The 26,059-nt window shown below is 35.5% G+C and overlaps 1 protein-coding gene across 1 annotated transcript; it reads right to left on the reverse strand.

The window, feature by feature from the left end:
* Window positions 1-3,009: 3,009 nt before the first annotated feature.
* On the reverse strand, window positions 3,010-25,477 carry LOC140139572 (uncharacterized). The gene is made up of 14 exons (XM_072161277.1): window positions 25,419-25,477; window positions 24,752-24,832; window positions 21,267-21,503; window positions 20,694-20,921; window positions 18,451-18,797; window positions 17,560-17,698; window positions 16,438-16,652; window positions 13,872-14,032; window positions 10,725-10,906; window positions 9,332-9,645; window positions 9,062-9,203; window positions 5,652-5,974; window positions 4,304-4,445; window positions 3,010-3,678 (listed from the first exon to the last, which is right to left on the reverse strand). The coding sequence occupies exons 1-14, from the start codon at window positions 25,432-25,434 to the stop codon at window positions 3,626-3,628; spliced, it is 2,580 nt and encodes an 859-aa protein (XP_072017378.1). The 5' UTR covers window positions 25,435-25,477; the 3' UTR covers window positions 3,010-3,625.
* Window positions 25,478-26,059: the final 582 nt, after the last annotated feature.

Raw genomic sequence — 26,059 nt, forward strand, 5'->3', positions numbered from 1 at the left:
TACACATTCGCACTCATTGGCCCATTACCTGGTACTGTGATTAGGGGTAAGTTGTGGCTTTCCCTCTCCAGTCACCTGTACTTTGAGTTTGCCCTTAAAGGTAATACGATGTATTGTTGGTCGAAGCAGCAACAACAAAATGTATTTCACAGCATCTTGCGAATGGTAGTGAGCTTTAGCAAAAAGTGCATTGCTCAATTCATAGCGAGCGTGTAGAAGAATTCAAATATCCCAGATGTACTTTTGTAGGTCCCGTGGTTCTTGAGTTATGTTGTAAAGAGGGCTCAAACAACAACACTTTTGTAAAACGTACATAACTCATTAACAACAATAAATTAAGCAGGTTTTCAAAGTATATGATTTGTAGAATGAACGTTTGCAAAACACCCAAGTGTTATTTTTCAATAATATATTGATTCAGATAATGAAAATCGATTTTTTTTGGCTGCTTCGACCAACAATACCTCGTAAAACCTTAACAGACATGACTGATAAGTTTGCGTGTGTAATCAGTTAGTAGAGAGTTTGCGAAATGAACTTTGAAAATTTACTTCACCTTCCCGGAAACTTCTCATTATATCGATTGGATTTCTTGCTCAAATTTACTTCAACACGATCGTCTATTGGTTACTACACCGACAGCGTCTTGTCGCTTAAACGGGATATGTGTATTAATCAAAAGAAGGGCATGTGAAAGCGATTGCTACAAAATTTCTCCCTTTTGTTGGTCACACGTCATCAAGTCAAAAGACTCGTTTGAATAATCAGAGATTATATCGGGGGCCAGCGCTAATCTCCTTATCAAGTTATTTTTAAACTTGCTATTATTATTCTTATGATCGTAGGCCTATATTATTTAATAAGGTTCGATTATTAAAGTTAACGTTAGTAGTCTAGGAGCTAAATCTCATACGGGCCTTAATTAAGGATTGAGTTCAACACCCATGTCTACCAATATTTGTTACCATGAGGTATCTGATGACAAGGAGTAAGAAAATGTATAGTTTGTGCTATCTACGATCTATTGTCATTTTTAGGCAAAATTGTATGTTTTTGGTTGTACGGGGATCAAAATGTCAACTTGTTCCGATTTTTGAAAATATTACTGTTGCCAGCATCCCACAGGGGAGGGTCAAAAGGGAGGACAAGATGTCCCATGGGGGCGCTGTCCCTCCCCTTCGGCTACCATCACTGCACATCCCTGTCCTCTTCCAATGCCCCCCCCCCCCTCCTCCTCTTTTAACTAGATAATACATAACCTGTAATTTTGTACTGCATGAGGAAATATAGAAACTATTGTTCTTAAATTGGCGTATTTTCGTGTATAATTTACTGCTCACTATAGATTTTCGCGTTCTCTTCGCCCGTCTCTTCGACTTCTAGGGCTTTCATAACAGAGTGGTTTTGAATTGATAATCCTCTATAATCCTCTAAGTTTGAGCTTTTGACCGCATTTCGCGAAAAATACCGAAAATGGGTTTAGCCTATTTAATGGCCTCTAGCATATGGTTTAACTTTAATGAGGACAAGTCAGGTCTGCGAAAGAAAACATTATATATATATATTGTGTATATAAGAAACACTGGCTTCAAAACTTGACAATTTGACTGCTGAAAATGCTAAAATTGGGAAAATAAGCCTAAAATGGAAATTCGGCTGTTACCATGGCAACGAGATATTTTTCTGAAATTTATTTCACGTGTGTTTGTTTCAGGTCAAGGTCCATCAAATATGAAAGTTTAAAGGAAATCCATTTTTTGACCGTGGCAAACATTTAAAAAAAATTCTCCAAAATAACAGAAAATGCCTCTTAAGCTAATGAGTTTTGAAACCATTGTGGGCGGTTAAATACTAACGCTTTTGTCTTGGCTAATTTTAAACGAATTTTTAATGAATTAGTTTTCAAAAAAACAAATAACTGATTAAAAATGTTACGTTTTATAAACGTGTTATAAATGTGTTTGGTTTTGTTCAAAATAATTTTAGTAACATTTAAATGGCGGGTCATTTGAAGGTCATGAAACGGTTTAAGAACGTTTAATATGAGCAAACAACGCAACAATAGTTTTCAAATGTTAAAAATAATGTTATTATTAATATATGCAAACAATTTAGCAAAATATTTTGACAACACTTCAAAATGTAATTTTCTCAATATCAATTATTATAATTATTTTCTCAATATCATTATATTATTATAATTATTTTCTCAATATCAATATATTATATTTATTTTCTCAATATCAATATATTATAATTATTTTCTCAATATCAATATATTAGAATATTTTTTGTCAATAAACAAAAATGTTTATAAACATTAAAAAAAGTCTGTAAACTTGCTTCAAAATATTGACGATATTGAATATTTTGAAGTTTACAGATTTGATTTTAATGTTATTCAAACGTTATACCATTCCTATGCCATTGATATAACCCAACATTGACATTTCCCAAATGTTTCGTGTTTGCTGGGTATGTAAGACTTAAGGCTAACATGTATTTCCTGTTGGTGATTCGAATTCAAAATGTGATATGAGAATTTAAAGTTATTAGAGTTGCAAACACAATTTTTATCTCGCCTCGCTGAAAAACGTAGCAAATGTTTAGAAAATAGATAGTGCTGCAGAATGGTGAATCACATCAAAAATTGTTATTTTTTGTGAAAAGCCCAAAATTGGCACAGATGTAGCTGTTGATATGCTTAACAAATCTAGGGGGAGGGCCAAAAATATTTTGTCCAATGTGGCCGCCATAGAGGTCATCGAACTTTATACACGGAAAAAAATTCAAAGTTGTTCAAATTGAGTTATACACCATGCCAAAGTGTTCCTTTCGTCACAAGGATTCAGAAAAAGTATAGTTTGACCTATCTGTGATGTACGGTTCTCAAGTTGTAAGCAAAAAGGTCAAAGGTCAAGGTTTGATCTCTACAGTGGTCTAATTTGAAAAATTGCTGTAGAGATCAAACCTTGACCTTTGACCTTTTTGCTTATAACTTGAAACCATACATCACAGATATGTCAAACTATACTTTTTCTGGATCCTTGTGACCAGGGGAGCACGTTGGTATGGTTTATAACATTTCCTAGAGGCGATTCCACCTTCGTGTAATCATTATTCACGAAATTGAAGACCAGAGCGCAAGAAGAACGTAAGTCCACTTGGCCCCTCAATATGTATACACTAAAGTTGCGTATAGTTTCGTATAGTGAGGTTATGTTTTATACATGTTAAGGGGCAAAACAAATCTTTCACAACCTTTCATGATGTTTACACCCTGGAACATGTATTAAACATTATAAAAACCATAAGAAGCTATACGTAACTTTAGTGTATACATGTTGAGGGGCCAAGTGGACTTATGGTATTCTTGCGCTCAGGTCTTCAATTATAGGTAATGTTTTATGTAGGGTTAGAATTAGGATGTTAATGGTTAGAGCTAGTATAGGTTATTATTACGGTTATAAAAATGTGTGATAATTACATGAAGGCAAGCCAATTTGTACTACCAAGCGGTATAAAAGCAAAATACTAACAATTCTTTTATTTTTCATAGATCTACGATACTTAACACACTATTTACAAAACCCATTAAACCACGACCAGGTTATTTTCTTCTCATCTAGTTGCCAGTCGTGTGGACAAATATAGCAAAGATGCTGGCTTCTCCCACATCTGTAGAATAAACAAGTTAGTGATGATCATCAGGTTAAATAAACCCCTTTTTACTCTCGGAAATATGATATTAAGTTGCTAGTATTTTATTGTACCGTGAAACTTATTAACTACGATAATATCATACAAAATACAATTACTTGTATTGATTCAAACATAGTAAGTGTGAGTTAAAAGGCCATTTCGTGATCCACAGCCTCATCCCCCCACTTTTCTCCAAAAAAGTTGAGGTTTTTGTACCACTTGTAGCCTCTGGCTTCATAATGTTTATGTACCAAAGATTTCTTGCAGATTAATTCGTTTGACAAAAATATCGTCAAATTTGAATTTCGTTCTGGTATACCAGAACGAAATTACAACAGTGGCCTATGGAGCAGTGTAATACACATAATCATGCATACCTCGCAAACGCAAAGTCGGTATCAGCTGAAATGTTTGGAATAAGCTTTTTTGTGTGAATATCTACTGAAAAATGTCATAAAAAAAGGATGCTAGGATCACGAAATCCTCCTTTAATGTGTGGAAAAATTATTGGCCCTTTGACCTAAAACCACGTTTTAAATTAGATAATGATTGGTAAGTTTTAGGCTTATGTTATGGTGAATAATGAGTTTAATCTACCAACCTGTATAATAGCCCATAACTTCCATTCGCATTGCAGGCCAATTATTCCAGGCTATAGGGACAACACGGAGCAGTCGTGCAAAGATCGTTACTGGAAACTTAATATCCACTACAGCATTTTTCTCCAAATTTGCTGCAAAAATCTAGATAGAAACAAAAAAGCAAATGAAAGTTAATGTATGACTTTATAACTGTACAAAGTTTCTTGTCATTTGATTGGCCAATGACTATTGACTATTTCTGCTATTTTGAGCGGCCAGCTTCAAAAAAGGACTATTGCACTCCGCGTGAGTGACGCGGAGTGCAATAGTTATTTTTCTATCGCATTGACGAGGAGCTACCATAGCAACACCAACAGACGCGCGAGGTTTTCACCTTGACTCGCCAATTATTGGTGCGGGTGTTGCTTCTAAAATAAATATACATTAAGATATTTTTTTAATTTATTTTTTATGTTTTCCTGGTGATTTATAAAATTAAGTGGGATATAGGGAACTTATAATGAGTTAAATAAAACAAATATCGAATGTTTTTATTCGTTCCATTCAACTCGGCAAAGCCTCGTTGAATGGACCAGTCCATATTTCACCTCATGAAAATATTCTTACCATTGAACTCATAATTTAATATTTGTATACTAGTCTTTTAGTGTTATCCATTGAAATCACACAGGCCGTTCCAATAAAGTAAATGCCATTTGCGTCGTGCCTCTATTTGGAAGGTATTAAAGCCATATTATAACATTTGCTGAGGAGGACGCCCTCAATATTTTTTACACGATTGCAATATACTTTATTAAAATAACATGCCCTGCAATAATGAAGACTTTAGGCTGTAGTTTTTTTTCAAAATTCGCGATTTTGAATAAAACGCAGGAACCGTCGTTTGATTATTACAATTGAAATATTAGTCGAACGTGTACACAATGTTTACATCACAGTACGTACACGGCATGCAGGATGGTACACACACATCAAACGCCCGTGCAGTAGCACAACCGAAGGAGCTACATGCATTGGCGACATCTGCGTTGGTAGTGAATTTCAGTTTTCTTTGCTTTACCTCAGTTGTCCGGCTCAAAATTAAAAGGGTCATATCTGACAATAAAAGCTAACATTTTATGGAAAAGAAAATATCTATATTTATGGAAATGTTATAACATGGCTTTAACTAAGGAAGTTGCTTTAAAAGTGCTTTAGAGAACTTACCTATCCACTCGTTACAACGCTTGTTTGCCGAAAACAGTACTTAATTTGCAGCTTACTAAAACTACACGTCAATGTTAGGGTTGACTTGAAGCGGATTACGTTGTAGGTTACATTACAAAAACTAAAAACTTATTTTCTTACCTTCTCTGTGCCCGATTCTATGACTGACGTGAGAGTATTCTCATTATTGCCAGTCTTGATCGACAGTTGTGCCACCCACTGATCCAACGAGCCTGCTCCTTGGGTTCGAATTCCTGTCATACCGACGTTAGTGTTGAATTCAATCTGGAGCCACTGATGTACGTTGTTATTGTTAGTTGAGGCTGCCCAGAATGCATTATTATTAAGTCTCCCGTACTTCGGCAGTGTTCCACCACCACCACCATACATGTAGTAGCTTGAAGCAGTTAGTTGATCGTCTGTAATTGTGCCGTGTTCCATACCGAGGGGTTGAGGTTTAACAGCTGAGAGAGACAATAAAATTATGTCAGAATAATTGAAAATTATTTCAACACAACTTGTTTAATTCGCTTACCGGTAGCGATTTCGCGAACCTTCCTCGTCATCAGCCGATGTTGTTTTCTATGTTCATTGGCAACGGCTCTGTGACTTGATACCAACCAAATCAGATGACGTCACCTGTCTTGCTGGGTTTGATCAGGTTGTCTTACACAGGATCTAGTTCCAATCCTGTATATATTAGGCCTTCTTCCATGCTTTCGAAAAGAAAGAGAAATTCACTGAACACACAGGATGTGTCCGAGTCCAACAGGCGTTCCAATTGCCTTTATAAACCCATTCCCCGAAAGACGAGGCCGTCTATATATAATCCCATATTCAGATTGTCACGTCACGTACTTCGGTGTAGGATAAAAAAAGAGGCTTGTTGAACACAAGTCCGAGGCCGCTGGCTCCAGTGGCGTAGCCAGGATTTTGGAACCGAGGGGGCACAACTTGTAAATGTATCGACGGAAACATTTTTTGCCGACGGAAGCTGTGATTAGGCGGTACTAACATAAAAACACAAAATATTTATGCATAATTCACAATTTTTCATAATTTTTTTTTACAATTCTCCCCTTTTTCTGTCACCCTGAGTAAAAAATAGTCTATTGTTAACCCATTTTTTTCACCAACGCCTTCCGTCTACCGACGGCCTTACACGAACCGACGGCCATGACGAGCGGGGGCACCGGCCCCTGCCCCCCCCACTGGCTACGCCGCTGGCTGGCTCCAGATCAGCCGTACAAGAACATATGAAAGCAAGTTAGTAAGTTAGTAAGATCACGCACAGAATAGATGCGGAAAATATAAACGTACTGGATTATGAACAGAATTGATAACACATTCAAAATAAGCCACATGATAAGTACGGTGTACAAAAATTTCGTTCCGCCTTTATGTTCGGTTTGCCCTAAACATATCATCACTAAAGTTAGAGTGCCATCAGCTTTTGCCCTCAGAATAACTTGCTATGAAAGTTCTTAAGGCATACACGCTGTAAAAATTGTAAGAATAGCAGCGCTGCTACTCTCATGAGAATCCTGTAGTATATATAATTTTTCATGATTCTTGTAATTTCTTTATAATGGTATAGCATATTTTTTTGGTGTGTCATGTTTTTTGGTGTGTCATTTTAATTCCTTCAGTTAGATTTACCTAGACAATATGGTAAGTTTTACGTGCAAATGAGTGCGTTAAACTGTATTAGGTATGACAAATAGCATTTCACGGACTACGTGAGTGTTCATTTTAAATGCTGGACTTGGGTGGTTTTTTTACAACAATATTGGAATGAAATTACCCCTAGTAAGATAATACAAAATAAAAATACAAAATAAAGCACGCAGGTATGAATGTTGAAAAAAAAAACCACTGCCATGTAATGTAAACCACACACTTTTCTTGATTGAACCCATTTTATTTCAAAAGTCACTCTCCGCCAGCAATGGACGTGTTACAAGTGGACTTGGGTTGTTCTTTTATACATACTGGATTTCAATCAATGTGTTACAAGCATGGACGTATTATAGAGCACGTAGTGCGATGGACTTGCAACTCCGATCATCGATGTGAGGTCAGCGAAACAGCGATCGTCACGCTTGCAACATGTGGACGTAGATGGCAGCAGCATTTTTCTTTAATTAGCATATTCGTGACGTCATGTTAACGTAAGTCTCCACAGCACTACGCAGTAGGCCGTAGGTGGCAGCAGCATTTTCTTTACTTTTCCAAAATGGCCCCGCCCGGGAGACGCCATTGGACGCCATGTTAGTGCAGGGTAATACACAGGGGAAGCCGACGGTGTCGCCACCTTTTTGTATTGCGCTAGTATACGAGTTGCAACGGCCTGTTACAAGTCTCAAATCCTGGACTTGGTGGTTCTTTCTATTTTTCACATGCTCAATTGACAGAAGTAAAGGGTGAATTTGAGTGGTTCTTTCATACATATGACAGGCCTATTTATAAGCAACAATTTCCCATGCTTAACTCAATTTGTATTTGTTAATTTTGAATAAAAAAAATCGTGTATATAAAGCACAATTTCTAAAGATCGGGATCTTTTAGTCTCTTATCCTCCCAATTGTAGGAGTACATGGAATTCTGAACCCTGGAATTATGGAAACTTTCGGGCCTCATAACTGGTAAATTGTTGGTCTAAATTATATAAAAGTATACACATTTAGAATGGTAATGAAGAAGGAGGCGGCCTATATGCTTCACCCTGGCAGGGCGTAAGACAATGCGAAACACAAATTAATATATGCGAGGATCGGAAATAAACGATGCAAGCCCGAGAAATTATAATTTAAATGACGTGATTGGGGCTCGGGCAAACTGGCATATGAAAATATTGAGAGAGAAAAAATCAGGACTCAGCGGGGATTGAACCCCGGACGCTTTAGAATGGCAAGGACTTGATAAGTTCATCTGTGAGGTCAAATTTGGGCCAAAATGCTCATTTTGACCCAAAGTCCCAAAATACTGGTTTTTTGCCCACTTCTTTTTCGTACATCCTACCAACAAATTCTTGGGCCAAATTTGTTTTATTAAGTTTTAAAAACTAGATAAAAACATCTAGGAGCCGTTTTTTCATTTTCGACCAACTTCGAGAAATTTGCACCAAAAATGGTCAAAAAATGCAGAATTTTCAAAACAATTATAAAAAAGCCTGATTTTCGCCCAAATTTCAAATATTTTTGGTGAAGTTGGTCAAAATTCAAAAAAAATAAAAAAACGCCTCCTAGATATTTTTATCTTGTTTTTAAGAATTAAAAAAAAAATTTGGCCCAAGAATTTTTTTGGTAGGATGTACGAAAAAGCAGTGGGCCAAAAAGTTTTTTAGATTTTGGGCCAAAATGAGCATTTTGGCCCAAAGTTGACATCACAGATGAACTTATCAAGTCTTTGTCATTCAAAATATGTATACATTTATATACATTACACCAACAATTTAGCAGTTATGAGGCCCGAAAGTTTCCATAATTCCAGGGGTCAGACCAACGATTACCACAAGTTTGAAAATGTTACAATACTTTTCTAATACTAACGTATGTAATAGCCCATGACTTCCATTCGCAAAGCAGGCAGATTTTTCCAGGCTTTGGGGATAACACGCAGCAGACGTGCAAATATCATAACAGGAAATTCAATATCCACCACATCATTTCTGTTGACATTTGCTGGAAACATCTAAATAAAGACACATAAATATTATCATAGTTATCATAGTATTATGTTTCAAAAAATGTGTCAAAGTCAAATCCCAAAATGTAAGTTTTCTTTTTCTTTTCTTCTTTTGTTCCATTAAACTTCCTCACCTTCTCTTCCCCTGTTTCCATAATTGGCGCCAAAGACATCTCGTCATTTCCCGTCATAACTGATAGGTGAGTTACCCATCTTGCTTGAACAGGTGCTCCTTGTGTACGAATCGCTGTTATTCCAGCAAGAGTGAGAAAATCCACCTGCAGCCAGTGAATTGTATTTTCATCATTATTTGCCGATGTCCATACAGCATTGTTGTTGAGCCTCCCATAATCTGGTGAACTTTTGTATAGAGCGTCTGAATAAGAGCTCGAAGCAGTGATTTGACTGGCTTTTATAAATTCATTTTCTAGCCCAAGAGGATGAATATCTAGGAAAAAATCGAAATTCTTTAGTTACTATATATGACAGCATTGTAAAACCAATTTTTTTTCTGTCTAAATGGAAGCTAATATGGCATATACCGAGTGCCTCCTACATGTTTTTTTTTTTAATAGTTAAGCTTAACAAATAATGTCAAGTTCACAACGTGCGTATTTAGCCCGCATTCCACGCATTCCTTAGCAAGCTGTTTACCATGTTTACATGACATAATGCAACATGAGGTTCAACGCCTGTACAGTGAATTTGGCGGGTCATTTAAGTAGGTCAAGCCATAGCATGGCAGACACAGTATATTATTCTGTTGAACAGATAATTAAATAGTTCAGCATACCCAAATTAACAAAATAAGCTGGTTACCAACTTTTACACAAACTTGTCGGTAGGAACGTGATTTTTCCAAAATAGAGCCTGTTTAAAATGGTTCTCTAGTGCATTAAGTTCAACCATGAAAAACACCGATAAGAGAAAAATAAAAAGTATGAGAAAAATAAGATCTGCTTGTGTTAAACTTTCGTTGTATGATATTTTGATGATTAGTCACTCTTGACACCCCTGTCATCTTGTGCTCATAAGTTATGTTGCTTTTAAGATATGGAATTAAAACTTCACAGAAAGACGGATAAATAAAGAATATCGAAAAAAATTAAAGTGTTTTGTTTTTCCATCGCAAAATGCGGTTCATTTTCTACATGTATCCTTTTTCTTGGGACACCTTGTACATGTTTTGCAAGCCAAGAATCTTAGCGAAATATATTACTACAACGTAACAGGATTTAAATTAAACTTCTGTTCTCACCAGCGCTTTTCAGGTATACGTTTGAGACCCGTCAAATGTCAATAATAATATAATGATTTTTTTCAATCGAAATCGGATCACATTTAGAATTTGCAGTTGGATAAGAAGAAGATAACAGATAACTTTTAACACATTGGAAGTTGAATGCATGTAGCTCGAAAGCCATAAATTCTGTATGTGGCCTCTTTACGAAATTTTAGATCATTAATCAGTTAGATGTGAAGCTAAAATAGTAAACAAACACTACAAATTATTGCCAATAATCTTACCAGGAACATTGTCCCACGTTGTGTAAGTTCTTCTTAAACTGTAGAGAAAATTTGGTTTGGGAACATTCCTCCTCTCCCAGTCACAACCTGGTGTGAAATCGTACCCTACGACAATCCAACCACTATCTACAGAGCAGCTTCCGTAATTCCTACTAATAAACCACTGTCTACTTACTGGATATCTTTAAAGAGAACAATAATAACAAATTAATCCGACTTCCATACTTACATTTCCAGGCACCGTTGCTACAAATATCCGAGAGTGATTATGAAAATCACAAAAAACTCAAATTAGAAGCATTTGTCAGGCACAAACACCCACTACCCAAGCGTTCGTCGCAAGTTGCTTCCTTTTGCCACACTTCTTAAAATTACTTCCCAAAACTTGGTATGACATAACACTCGCCCTACAAAGATGAATTTGTACACCCTTAAGGTTAGCCGAGAGTTTTTCATGCGCTTGATTTCAGAGGGGCGTAAGTTCATAACAGAAACAGCCATCATGATGCAGTCATGTCTACAGTAGAATTCATCTCGACCTTTGCAGGACTTAACCCCATTAAAAGCTATTAAACCAAGATAACACTCATTGAAACAGCTCAACTGATTAAATCGGATCTTCTCTGGTTGTGCACAAGTATCTGTTTTCATGTGCGATATCGCAATAAAGCTGGTATTCATAGCTTCAGTTGGGTAACCGATTATAAAGGAAACGAAAGGAAACAATGGTATGTGTGGCTTTGTTCACGAAATGAGACAATGGCGTGCTTTTTGTAAACCAGCATTCTTGAAAATGAGCAACATAATGATTGTTGACTTAACACGGTTTGGAAATAATTTCTTCATATTTTTGGTGTTATCTGTCGTTTACATGTCCTTCCTAAAACACAAAAGTACGACCCTCTCCAAACACCTAAATTAGCTAAAAATTTAGGACATGTTACAAAACTATATTGTCTAGAATTTTAGAAGAGTACTTTTAATATTGGCCGGTTATTTTTCACACAGCGACGTTAACTAGGCAATGTACTATTACCTATAACATTAACTAAAACACCAAAGTACGAATATTTCCAAACATCTAAATTAGCTAAAATTTAGGACATGTTAAAAACTATATTTTCTAGAACTTTAGAAGAGTACTTTTAATATTGGCCGGTTATTTTTCACACAGCGACGTTAACTAGTCATATCCCCATACTTTTAACGTAGGGCTATTTGTAGAGGTCACGCGTCAATGGGAAAGAGCACTGTGTATTGTGTAACTGCAGTATGTGCAGAAAATGAACAAGCGTACCGGGAAGTAGGCCTACTTACAATAGAATAGCGATCCACGGTCAAGACATGAAAAGGCTATATGAAACTTGGCTTGCTCGTGCCCAGAGCTCGTGAGTGGGGGGGGGGGGGGGAGTCATGAGGGGCGGCATGCCGGGTCGGATGCCGGGGGGCACAAGCCGTTTTCGGCAATTTTATACATTTTAAAATTGATTGGGGGCACTTCGTCAAGCTACGACATGGAAAATGTGTTGATTTTGAATTTATGGCCTTGATATCTTTGATGAAATAAATCAATGCTGCTATTCCCCTGATTACAATGTAATAGGGTACAACAATAACATAAACAACAATATCAAAAGGCAATTATTGCAAATCAAATTTGGGAAGAATATTCAACAAGACAGACTTAACAGGCCTACAAATTTCTGAATTAGGCCTATATAAGGTGAAAAACAATCAATCACGTCAGCGAATCAATCAAATAAAACGAAAACGAAAGGAGCAAGAAAGAATAAAGAAATACGGTAATGAAAAAGAGAAAGAAAGAGAGAGAAAGAAAAAGAACGAAAAGAAATGAAAAAAAAAAGAAATGTAAAAAGGAGAAAGAAAAGAGGAAAGAAAGGGAATAAAAATGAGAAAAGAAAAAAAAGAAGGAAAATTCAGCCATACGGGGACTCGAACCCACAAAAATGTTTCATAAGAGATTCCCAGTCCAATGCTCTATCCACTCGGCCATACATCAGCTTACGAAATTAATAGTTCTCGAAGCAGATATATAAATATAATTGGATGCAATTACGTGATTACAATCGCGTCCGCACAATGGCTCTTAGAATAAACACACATGTCGGAGCTGAAATTTTGAACGAACTGATGGAGGAAAAACCTCGTTTTTGCAATACTAGCTTCAATTTGGAGTGAAAATCAAATGGGATATCAATTGGCAGAATGTTGAGAAATAATGTAGGTATTCAGATGTCTAAATTAACGTCCCGTAATCAAGATATCGATAATTTCACAAAACAGTTTTTTCTCAGGCAAGATTCTCGAAAATGTTCCCCAAAAACGGACTTTTAAAATTTAATCGGTACTGTATTTGGTTCTTCCCCATGGCAACATTATTTCTTTAATCGATTTGTAGTACAATGCAGAAAAGAAGAAAACAATCAATCGACGTGGTTTTATACGGGGCGCATATTTGAAAAAAACGTCATGGAACGTGTTTTTGATCTTGTGAACATGGTGCGTAAAACGGCTTTAAACGAAGGATTTTCAAATTTATTCTAAAATTTTGTATAAACACACAAGAAAAATGTTAAGCTACATCCAATGCACCAACATTTCACTTGCTGCGATATTTAATTACTGAGAAAACTCTGTTTTAGAGAACAACTTTATACGTCTTTCGTACGTTTTTTATACGTCTCTTTGTGTAACCTTAAGGCTTTTCCTCCGGCATACTAAAACGGTTATGACTAATTGTAGATCCAATCCATCCTTTCGTTCATTTTAATGATAAAAATATTAACCCACAACATTACCTCGGGGAAAGGGAGACCATCCAAGTCAACTATTAAGTGGGGTTGGTGAATCTACAGTATCATCCCTACTTTTCTTTTCTTTTTGCTCTTGTGAAATTATTCTTAAAGATATACACATGTATTTCCGTACATGTATTAAGCAGAAAAACCGGTGAAAATTGCATGTCAGTACGGATCTGTAGCTGCAAATTAATTTTGTATATACATTTAATTGTTGACACACCTTATTTGATAAATAGATTTCTTAAAAACTGAAGTCACATTATTTGAACAAGAGAATTGCGATTACTTATCAAACAAAATCCAACGCTGATCTTCTATCACTTACCCTTCCACAGAAAAGTAGTTTTGAGTTTCACTAAAAATATCATCATATGGGGACGAGAGCAAACGGTCCTTTGAAAACCAATCCAATCTGTTTGAGCCAGTTCCATTAAACAGTAGAGTCACTAACTCCATACCGGTGTGGTCAAGCATCACTACCATTATCTGTGAAATGTTATCATTATGAAAAAAATGTTGATCAAGTGTTATTGTTCTTATCTTGTTGTTGAAACACCATTGACAAAGTGCAACAGTTTACATTCCTTGGGAGCATTGTCCATCTATGGAAGACGTTTGAAGGTGAACCAGGCTAACAGCATGGCCTTTGCCCGACGAAAGAGTATAATCTGGTAATACCGTAATCTTAAAGTCACTTATCCTACCGATTGCAACACTTGTATTGAAATGAGATGCCTTCTTTGCATATTGGGTGTATCACATATAGATGAGAAATGACTAGATCTGAGATTGATGTCTTTATTAAAGGTCCGTAACCCGATCGACAGCCTCATTCCCCCGATTTATTTTCATTGTTAAATTGATAATTTGGCTATCATTGATAATTTGGCTATCATATAATAAATCAATTTTTTTTCATTAGCATCCTAAAATTTGACGCTCTAAATCCATGTATTTCGTGAATCGTGAAAAAATAACCCATTTGTGGTTACCAAAATGGGAATTGTGGGTACATGTACGCCAAGGAACGAAAGTTCGGCTCGAATATGTTATATTTTTTATGCTATATGTATTACTTATCAATATGCCTGTGTATTAGCTTTTTGTAGTGGGTTGAGCTATATTGGTGTTGTTCTCTCTTTTGTGTTATTTGTCCTGCCTTGGACGGGTGCAACATCGGTTTTCTCTTCCCTTGGCAAATAGTGTTGTTTTATAAATGCTTTTCTGTTTGGCTTTATTTAAATTGATTGCATCATTAATTGTTTAATTTTTTGCTTCAACCACTTGGCGTGTTTTTCTAGTGTCTCCGGGTTCTCGCGGCCTGCTGCTTGCGTTCTTTTTGCCTCTCCCCCGTTCAACACTGCGAAAGCACGTCTGGTGGTGGTTATGATTTCGTTGTTCTCTGAATTAGCATTTATGCGGTGTTGTAATAATCTTGCTTGATTTTATCTTGTTATGCTCTATTGGGCTTTTTAAATTTGTAGTATATCTTGTAGTTAAGGTTTTTTCTGTAAAGCGCATTGAGAAACTGTTTTGTTTGTAACGCGCTCTATAAGTGTATATTATTATTATTATTATTATTATTATGATATATATTTAATTTCCTCATTGAATACCATGGATTTGATACCTCAGACGGATAAGCGTTAGACTATCACGCAGGCGTCCCTGGTTAATTTCCTGGTGTAGCGAGTTTGATTTTTGTTCTTTTTCTATCCATATTTAACCCTAAACTGTTTACTTTCTTGTAAAAATTTATATATTGCAGTGGGAAATATATTTTGTGTCCCTTTTTGTCTTAATACATAAATGTTGCGTTCATCCTTTAATGGAATTCTTGTTGAAGATCTTGTGCAGCTTGTGCCCCGTAGGAAAGTGCTTGGTGACTATGTCAAACAACACTTTTCCTGAATCATTATGATCAAATTATAACAAGCATTTATAACTGAGTATTACCTTAACTACTGTTTGTGTATGCATTGTTGACACCATAGTTTTTCCTATTCTTTGATGTCATTTTATCATGTTTATAAGATTAAAGCTGATTTTGGACCTTATTAACAAAAAGCTCACGGTATCTTCTTCTTCTTCTTCTTCTCATTGTTATTATACATGGTATTGTTGTTCTTGCTGGTATTACCAGCAATATCTTGTTGCTATTATAGCAAAGAAAAAATAGAACAACTACGACAGCAAACACATCATAGTACATCTTTTCAATTCGTCGGCTTTATTCCATAGTGGCTAAGGTGATTTTTTTGGGGGGGGGGTGCAAATTAGCACGTATGTTTTAATGATCTCTATTATTTTGTCTCAACAGCCAAAATTAGCTAAATAATAATAATTGATTAATGTTATTATTGACTATGGTTTAAGCAAAGTGAAGTTTTACGTTTCCCATAGTGGCGTATCCAACTTACGCCACTTTTTGGTAACAAACTAAGAAATATCGGCAAAATGTAAAACATTGCACGGCATCGTCATAGTGGTGTATCATCTTCGCCAGTATGGAATGAAGCCGACGTAAAGTAACGCCATTGGAGTACACATGGCGTAAGGCATTGTAAGGTTAGGGACATGTTTTTGAGCGTTTTCCATACTGACGTACTAGCTCGTACTTATTGTTTTCCATTTGCCAGTAATGATATGCATTTATTTCTTTTGAAAGTTATGTGAGGGTAAAACCTATTTATCTTTACATACATTTCACATCAACTACAAAATATAATGAATGTCTGATTAACACATCTTGATTTTATATTAGCATTTCTTCAAACCCGACTTTCTCGAAAAGTTGCGGTTGCGGTGCCCCTCCTTAAACCACTATAGGATGAAGCCGGCGAATTGGTTTGTTAAATATTTTACATCATACATATTAATTTTATTAAAACCTTGTCAATATTCCGCGTCTCCCAGTCGACAGCAAAAGAACTCTTGTAATGTCCCCTGAAACTCGTGTTGAGTTGGCGTGCTTGTGGTATATCCTCATTCAAGGGTTCGTTTCTTTGCCATACTTTGAGAGGATTATATTCATCAAATCCGTTGCCGTCCATGGGTGCCGAAGCGATACCGGACACAGCTTTGAACACCAACTGCCATTCAGGATCTAGACCAAAAGCATGTTATTGCCACGTCAATGTAATGTAGTGGGGGAATCCATATGTTAAAATCCAAACAAATTATAGAATTATATCACTTTGGCAATATCATTGGTACTTCTATGGCAGATATCAATAAGAATATCAGAAAATTAAAATGACATATTTGCGCATTATTTGTAAAACAAAGATTAAGCCTTAAGTCAAAGGTAACATGTTCGAGGCTTACATGACGCGCATGTTAATGGGCTATAAAGAAGACATATAGGCCTACACTACAAGTAAATGATGTCAGCGAACAACAAATGCGGAAATCAAGAAATCAAGTCATTCATGAAAGTGATGAGGAATTACATTCATTGTTTAAATGACACATATTTAAATAAAGTCTGCACAAAAAGTAACTCACCTGTTATAAATACGCCTATAGATTCAGAACTAATAATTGTTTTCACCATATTTCAACATAAGAAGAAGTGTGATTTATTTACGCGCATTTTGAAACCCCATTTATCCAAATTTGTTCAATATTGACAATACAGCAGTGTTTTGAAAGAAAAATACCCCAATTTAAAAGTTGCAGTTATTTGTATTGATTTGAAGTAAGCGCGAAATTAATGTTGTGTTTACAGTGCTGACATTATAACCATTGATCGTTGTAAACTGCGACTTTTAAATTCGGGTATTTTTCTGTAAAAGCACTACTGTGTTATTAATATTGAACGACATTTGACGTGTAAATAAATCATCCTTCTCGCTATGTTGAAATATTGTGAAACCAATTATTAGTTCTGAATCTATAGGCGTATTTATAACAGCTGAGTTACTTTTTGTGCAGACTTTATATCAGTTCCTTTTGTCCAGCACACCAGAATATATCGATACACACAATATTGATCATGTTGATGGGCTCACCTTCGCATCCTATGAGGTCAAATCGCATTGAGATATGCCCGTGCCACTCCATAGGTTGTATCCTGATGACAGACGCTCGTACAGGTGAAGGAAATCGTCTGAGAACTATGGTGTCCGAATCCGTATTGCCATCAAAAACCTGAATAAAAATGAATCCAGGTTATAACAAACATCGCATTCCATATGAAACAAAGTAATGTAGTCGAAAATCCAGTTAAATTATATTATAAGAATATGATAAGTCAAACACAACGATAAACAATACCACCTTTGGTAAATACTTGCAACCCCATCGAATTCATTATCATCTAACCTTATTAAAATTGCATTTCAAGAATTATTTTAGACATAATAACATTCTGATATAAATAATGTCTGATGAAAATGGGCCCGAACGAATGTTGCGATATTTTAATGTGTTTTCACTAATCATGCAGTGCTTACATAATTATGTTAAAGCCGCATCTTTCAGCTATCATTTGCAAAACACTATAGCTCGTTTGATAACACAAATCTCGAAAGCAACAATGGTTGCAGGACGAATTGACAAAGGTAGCCTCAGCTTGTCAAAATTGATGAAAAAGATTTAAGTAATTCGATTTTTGATGTGTTCAACTATATCACCTGCTATCATAATGATCATAAGGTATAAATCTAAGAATTATGCAGAACATGAAGAAACGTATAGTACTAGTACTGTGGTGTAACCCTCAATACCTTTCCAAAACAAAATCATTACAATTAATTAAAAGTTGATTATAATTGAAATTAAATGACGGTGGTACCTTATCTTCATTCTGACGTTACTACAAACTGTCTGTTATAAATATTTAATATTATTATTACATAGAGGTACAAAAGCAGCTTGTTATATTTCTCTATATTTCATACCAACACTTCCTGGTTATCAGCCGTCTTTATGTGTTTCCATTCCGAGCCATAAATGTTATATGCCACTTTGAATTTGGTCACCCACTGAAAATATCTTGCGCTATTTCTTCCTTGAAGCATCACTCCGCTAACCCACATTATAGCGCGCAGGTTTACTTGTATCCATTGGTTGACATTGTTTGCAGCCACCCATGATCCTGCAATCACTTCAAAGGTTTCTTGATGATTCAACCTTGCATTTTGAGGACTGGTATTCCAATACGGCGTACTAATCCACACACTGGACGCCGTTATTTGTCCGTTTTCAATTCGCTTATCTTCCATACCAAGTTGATGTAGACAATTATCTAATTCAGATAAACAAACCAATACCCAATATATCAGCAGACTGAGATTCAACCTCTGTTCTAGTAAGTGGGTTGTAAACCATCCCAACTACTGAAGTTTTATCCGGCATAAAACATTCGTTATTTTGTGCGTAAAATTCGTGGTATCACCTTTCAATATAGATCACGTACTATGTACTATGGTTTAATTACCAAGATACACTACATTTAAATATATCTCCGCTCCTTTTTAGTTGAGCACTTTATCTGTAGTGTTGGTTTCACCAAGTTTACTCTTATTTCAGATTTTGCACATGCAAAAGTACAGAATTTTGCAAAAATATTAGTTTTGGACACTGCTAAAACATTATATTAAAATGTTTAAACGTGTTGGTTAAAATTTGAACCAACGGTGGGTTACCAGGTGAGCCACACATTTGATGGTTAAAACCGTAGCCAATTGTTGTTGGTTAAAGGCGCACATAAAAATAACAGATGTGGAAATAGGAGTATAAACTGACCAGTAGATACCAGTTGTAGTTCTACTATTCATGGCATATGGGGTGGCCTAGAGGAAAGTTAGCCCATATTTGCAAGACTATCCTTGCCTTCAAGGTGAAACAAACCTACTCATGTTACCCTCTGGCCATGGGCTGGCCTGGTGTCAGATCTTTCCAAGGAAAAGATGACATTCCAATATTCCCCTTTAACCTTTAACGTGTGGTTGGTTCAAACTTTTAACCATTTGTTGGTTCATTCTGCGTTATTAACATGGGGATTGTTTCAAAAATAACATGGTTAACACTTAAATTTTGTTTTGTGTCGAATAATCATTTAAACCAAAACTAACATTGTGTATGAAAACGTTTATATTGATGTGTTGCTGGTGTTGACACCAGTGGCGGCGCCAGAAATTTTTTCAGGGGTGGGCCATTGGGTGGCAAAGTGAATTAAAGGGGGGGTCAACACATTTTGCGCAAAATTGCTGCAAAATGTGAACATTTTCGCACATTTGGCATTTGTCCCACATGCTTCCGGTGGCGCCGCCAATAGTTGACTTTAGCTACACGAGCATAAGAATAACACCAGTTGCTAAGACCATGCCTCCGTAATAATCTTCATGATTGGTTTTTTATCATCCCCTCCAGTATTGTTGTTGAAAAGACATGACACCATTGGCATGGTGTTTTGAACAAATGAATATACACATCCAGAGGCTCTCGACTTTGGCTAGGGCTAGGATGAACAGCAGTATGATTTTGTAAATTTGTTATTTGATTATGGAATGAAGTTTATTGATTGAACGATTGGGCTATTCCAATTGAAATCCATACACTAAGACACGACCTTAATCTCTCACACATGGGGTGTAGATTTCAAATTGAGTCACCCATTTAGGTAACCACATTTGAAATTCACACTCCCTGTGTGGACGATTAAGGTCTTGTCCATATGGATTGCAATTGGAAATACCCATTCTTAAAAGTGACCCCAAAATATGAGTAAAGAAGGCCAACACTATACTTATTGCCGTCCAAATGACACTTGTGAAACTACATTTAAATATTACCACTAACATCAACATAAAATGTGCAACTTGTTATTCCCATGTCCATCGAAAGCTGTGCAGGGAAGGACCGCATTGCAGGGTGTCCAATCCATGGTCTTTGATCATGTTGATGTAATAACGTTATTTCTATGAATTGACTACTGTCACTATAAAAGTATACCAATCTAATATATAAGATGAACATTTCATAAGAACCGTATTTTAAAAGATAGGTAATATAATGTCAAATGGTGAATTGTTATCATATTAAACACAACTGATTGGGACACTTTACTTAACTACCACAAGTGTAAATATGTGTATGTCTATAAGCTTATTACTTATTGTGTATTCTGGTAAAGACGTACCTTCAACTTTAATGTCGAAATGACAGGTCTTACTGATTCCTCTTCTGTCTACAGCACTACACACAACTGAGGTATTTCCAACGGTAAAATTGGTTCCAGACGGTGGATAACAGGTTGCCTTGTAGACATAATCAGTAGAATCAGTAGGCACGGGATCCAGCCACTGAACCATAGCCATTGCTTTGCCTGGGTCTGTTTTAACCACTTTGGGTACAGGGCATGTTAGATCTTTATGTATGAAAATAATGTTAAATTGGGATAAAGGTCAATTTAAATATTTCATATCGGAACATAAGCATTTGCTGACGTTCTGAAGCAAGAACTGGACACACTGTAGTATTGTTTTGATGAATTATTATTGTATTTATCATCATCATTTGTAAAGGGTCTCAGCTGAAATTTTTCACTCACTTAATCACTTTGTTCGCACTTTGTTCTTCTTCTACAGATACCTGTTGCTACTAAAATCTCGTCGCAACGGCAAAACTCATGCAAAATGTCTACCGATGTTCTGGCTTATACTGTATACTGTTTACAATTTATAAAGGATATAGGATAGAAAAACAAGCTTACTCATACAGTCCAAATCATAAAGTTTCATGAACATGGTGACATATTCACTGGTTGCCATTGGCTCCTCGACATAATCCTGTTTTGAAGTTTGCATTGTTGTCATCAAATTCGCTCCTCCAAAAGTAACGCTTGTGCAACTACATGGGTCGTCGTCGTGTAACACCCAACGCCAAATATGGCCATGATCGTTTCCCTGTCCAACTACACAATTATTTGCCTCAACGCACGTGATGCGATCTGGTATAAAGGACAGTTCACAGGGTGTTTTAAAATGAACTTACTGACATTTAAATATTTTTTATGTATTATGAGTTAGGATAGTAACCCAGCAAACACAAAAACGTTTTAAATAAGTTATATTTTGGCTTTTGGTTTAGGTAAAACGTTTTAATAACATTAAAATGTCGGGTTATATAAAGGTCATGATATCGTTTTAAAACGTTTGGTATGAAAACACAATACAACAATATTTTTAAAATGTTTTCGAAATGTCATTGTAAACTATTTTTGCAAACGTTTTTGGCCAAATATTTTGTCAACACTTAAATAACATTATGTTAAAATATTTGCACCCAGCAAACACAGAAATGTTCTTAAAATGTTTTTTACAAAACGTTTTAATAATATTTAAATGTCGAGTTATATAAAGGTCGTGAAAATATTTTACAAACGTTATTGTAAATATTTTGGAAAATATTTTTCAGCCCCAAAATAACATTCTGTTTAGAATGATTTATACGAAGTTTTCAAAAATGTTTTTGGAATGTTATTAAAACGTTTTTACCCTTTATATAATCCGACATTTAAACGTTTTCTGTCAAACATTTGTGTTTGCTGTGCAGTAAATTACCAACAAATGTTATTTAATGTTATGAAAACGTTTTATACCATTAATGTACCCTTTATATAACCCGACATTTAAACGTTTTCTGACAACCTTTTATAACCTTTTGCGAATGATGTCGAAAACGTTTTGTGTTTGCTGGGGTTTTTCATCTATTAATCATTATTTATCATCATCATTTGTAAATGGCCTTTTAGTATCTTTATATAACCCGATATTTTACACATTAATAAAACGTTTAACCAAAACGTGTTAATAATACGAAGTTTAATATAGAAAAGGCCTATAGAATACTGGACCAGTGCCACAAAGCTGACGTTTTGTCTAAAGAGAATGAAATATCGTATTCGAAAACAAAATGTAATGAAATTAAAATACCCTGGTTTCAGGCTCACCTCAATGATATTAGAAGGAGCTGATAAGGGAAGTAACTTGTAATATCACACCAAATAAGATAAATTTGATATTTAAATTACCTGAACAAAATATTGCCTACTATTCTCAATATCAGTGGGTCATCACCTATAATAGAAGTACACTTTTTACTGTTACCTTTGCTGCCTAACAATCCTGATCAAGATAGCTGTTGTTCTTTTTGTCATTGAAAATCGATAAAAAAAGAAACAAAAATATGAAAAACAACCTTGAGCTTGTTTGTTTTTTGTTTTTGTTTTTTGTTTTTTGTTGTTTTTTTCGTTACCTAAATTCCAAGAATGTTAAAAACTGTTTAATATGTACAACAACATCCAAAATTTAGGTTTAAAAATGCAAGACAACCAACGTTTCGGGACCATAAAAAAATCACTTTTACTATGTAAAAACAAGTAGCACTAGCAAGTTGTACTGCAAATGATATAATGAGAAAGACAGCAAAAGAAAGTGACATGGATAGAATAAAAAGAAATTAGGATAATAATAAAAACATACCAGGGAAAATCAATTAGGTGAGAAAAACAGACATGTGCAAGTATAAAGGGCCAAATAGGTCCAAAAAAAGGGGGGGGGGGACAAACCAATCTACGGTCAGCCATTCTGGTCAAAAGATCAACAAGCAAAGAAATATATAGAATGGGAACATTATGAAAAACCAAAGGCCTAACAAAAATGTAACACTGTTAGTTAAATCCAAAATGTATTTAGTATCATCCGACACCCTAAACTGTACAGCCCACCCGCCTAGGTCGGACATCAGGACGTACCAACGTCTCCACGCGTTGGCAGCGCCTCCCAGACCATACTGCAACTCAGAGATACCAACCAAGGTGGTCTGATTTTGCAACAAACAAATGATGAAAGAAAAACAATAAGGGAGGACCAGAATAACTGACCAAATGAAAAATAAATTAATTAACAATGACCTTTATATAAATTAATTAACGATGAACATTAAGATACTAATTACCACGGTCATGTTTTCTTCAATTTTTATGATGACAAAATATACCAAGATGGATTATGTCTTTGTTAAAAAGCAGTCATTTTGTCAAATTTAATTATTAAGACGCAGCTGGAGAAAGCAAAATTTATTACAGTAAAGTCGACTCAATTACTAATTTGTTTTCAATAAGTGAGCATTTGCTCCGTCAGCTCCATTTTATGGAACAAAGTATCTCATAAAATACAAATGTCAAGGATAACTGGTATATTTAAAACTAAATTAAAATTAGATTTTTTAAAGGAGCATATTAGAATGTCATCTTTCCCTGGGAAAGAAAGTGCCCATGGTCATGATGGTGCTAGCAGCAGACCAACAGTAGACATATCTCAACAGCACCTCAGATCCAGGCCAGACCACCCTGAGGGGCAGGAGTGTGACTTGGTCTATAGCTCATGGTCAGAGCTAGTAGTAATGGTAGTAAGCAACATTCTCGTGCCTTTACATTCCTAGATAAATTGTCACAAAAAGTAAAGTTCCATAGTCTTTATGTAACTCTTACAAGATTCTTGTCATTTTCACAGACAGACATGGTTCAAATAACTGTTGCTTCTATAACTTGAACTTGAAATGATCATTCATTCATTCATATTTATTCGGCAAAATCGACAAGAACAATAAATATAATCAATCACAAATTATCACAAATTTAGCATATATGAAATACATGGATACAAGCAAAGACACCAAAAAGCCGAAATGCCAGGATAACCCATAAAGTCTAGCTGCAAATGTGTAAACCTATTTCCAATGGGGTCCAACATAAAGACAAGACGGTGCCTGGGACGGGGGACAAAACAAGCAAAAGGACAGAAAGAAACAGGTTACACAAATGCAGCTGACTCTTGGGTTAACGCACTTCTGGCAAGGTGTTTTTTTATGGCAACTTAAAAATATATCTATGTTATGTATGTATTGTTATTTATGTATTTTTTTGGCATGAAAATAAATAAAGATATATCTTGAGTTAATGCCAATAATGTCGCAAAACTACGTTCTGGCCGTTTTTCCCCATCCGAGAAAAATCTCGGGGTGGGGTGGGATTCCATTATATCAAGTCTTGGGGTCGCATTTACAGAACCCATCATCTTGTATGTCAGCTTTTTGTCTCAATATTGAGTGCACCCACCCCCACCCACCCACCTTAATGAAGTACTTTTACAGCATGGATGTTGCAAAAGAACAGTTTTGTTTTTAAAAACCTACCTTGCAAAATGCACGTTAGTAGCAGAACTGCCAGTACATCATTTCCTAATCGATGCATATTGTACCATATTATATCGACCACTACAAAATAATAACAATAATAATGAAACAATTACAATAATGATAATGATAATGATAATAAGATATTAATTATCTGTTAAAATAAAGTATGCTCTAAACATTATAGAAAGGTCGCATTAGAAATAAATATCTAGTATTTTGGCCTGTTTATGTCCTCTGTGGCAAAAATATAGTTGCAAACGTTGAGAAGAACGAAGCCCTAAACAAAATTATTCATTTTGACGCCAAATCGCAGCGTATAGCCAAACATCGTTTTAAAACAAACGTTTGTAGCAACAGACAATACAGACAAAACGCAAGTTAAATGTAAAAAACCAAATACTGGACCCTTACCGTCTAATATCGGTAAAATATAGAAATAATGTACAAATTGTATGAATGTTACATATTATGACTATTAATCATTTACCTTAAATTCCGGTTTTGTTCGGCATGAACTACTTCAGCGCTTATTTTTCACAAAACAATAACCCAAATGTTCGTGTTTCTATTCCACCGCGTAACACCTCATAAAAAGTGCGCTAATTGAATAAGCTAAATTATTGGTCATATTACGTTAAAAACATTATTAATTTCGTATACTTACCAATATTTGCGATCATATAACGCCTACATGTTCATCACAGTTAATGTGTAAGGCACAACAGGCAATAATGACGAAGAAATTCTTAGCTACGCTTTGAATGCACTAATACTGACGAACAAGCGAAATTGCCAAAGCCTCAGCAAAGACACAACATTGGGCTACTTCTAAAGATCTCTGTCATTCGTTGAGAAAGTTTTCTGTTCCTTAGAAACCAATAAGCGGCTTATAAATTAGGCGTATCTTTATTGTCAAGAATTTTGAATAATTTTAGCAATAATGTGCATAATATTTATGCTTCACGCATGCGTATTTTGATCATCATATTGGAATAATAGCGGCACTCACAAGCTGTTTTGTTTGTTTTGTAATGCAAGTCACTGTGTGATTTCATAACCAGTAAACCAGTTGCGACATAAACCAAATTGGTGCTTTGTAATAATTTAACGATGAATTTGAACATACTGTTGTGCTTTTTTAGCCTATTCAGCATTGTAAAGAAGTACGGAACAATAAAATGTAGAATTTTATCGAGATTTTAGGCGCCGTAAAATTTTAGTTACGTAGCTGGTAAAAACAACCTAAAATTTACGTATGTGACACAAACAATATTTGTCTTTTGTAAGATGAAATCGGAACATACC

Source organism: Amphiura filiformis, chromosome 18 (genome assembly GCF_039555335.1).
Source record: "Amphiura filiformis chromosome 18, Afil_fr2py, whole genome shotgun sequence".
NCBI lineage: Eukaryota > Metazoa > Echinodermata > Ophiuroidea > Amphilepidida > Amphiuridae > Amphiura > Amphiura filiformis.

Coding starts and splice junctions, on each gene's coding strand:
- LOC140139572 (XM_072161277.1), bottom strand. Junction 21,504..24,751: donor ACTAACGTGCATTTTGCAAG/GTAGGTTTTTAA, acceptor CCTTTATACCAG/ATCGCATCACGTGCGTTGAG. Junction 17,699..18,450: donor CTGATAACCAGGAAGTGTTG/GTATGAAATATA, acceptor ATTTTTATTCAG/GTTTTTGATGGCAATACGGA.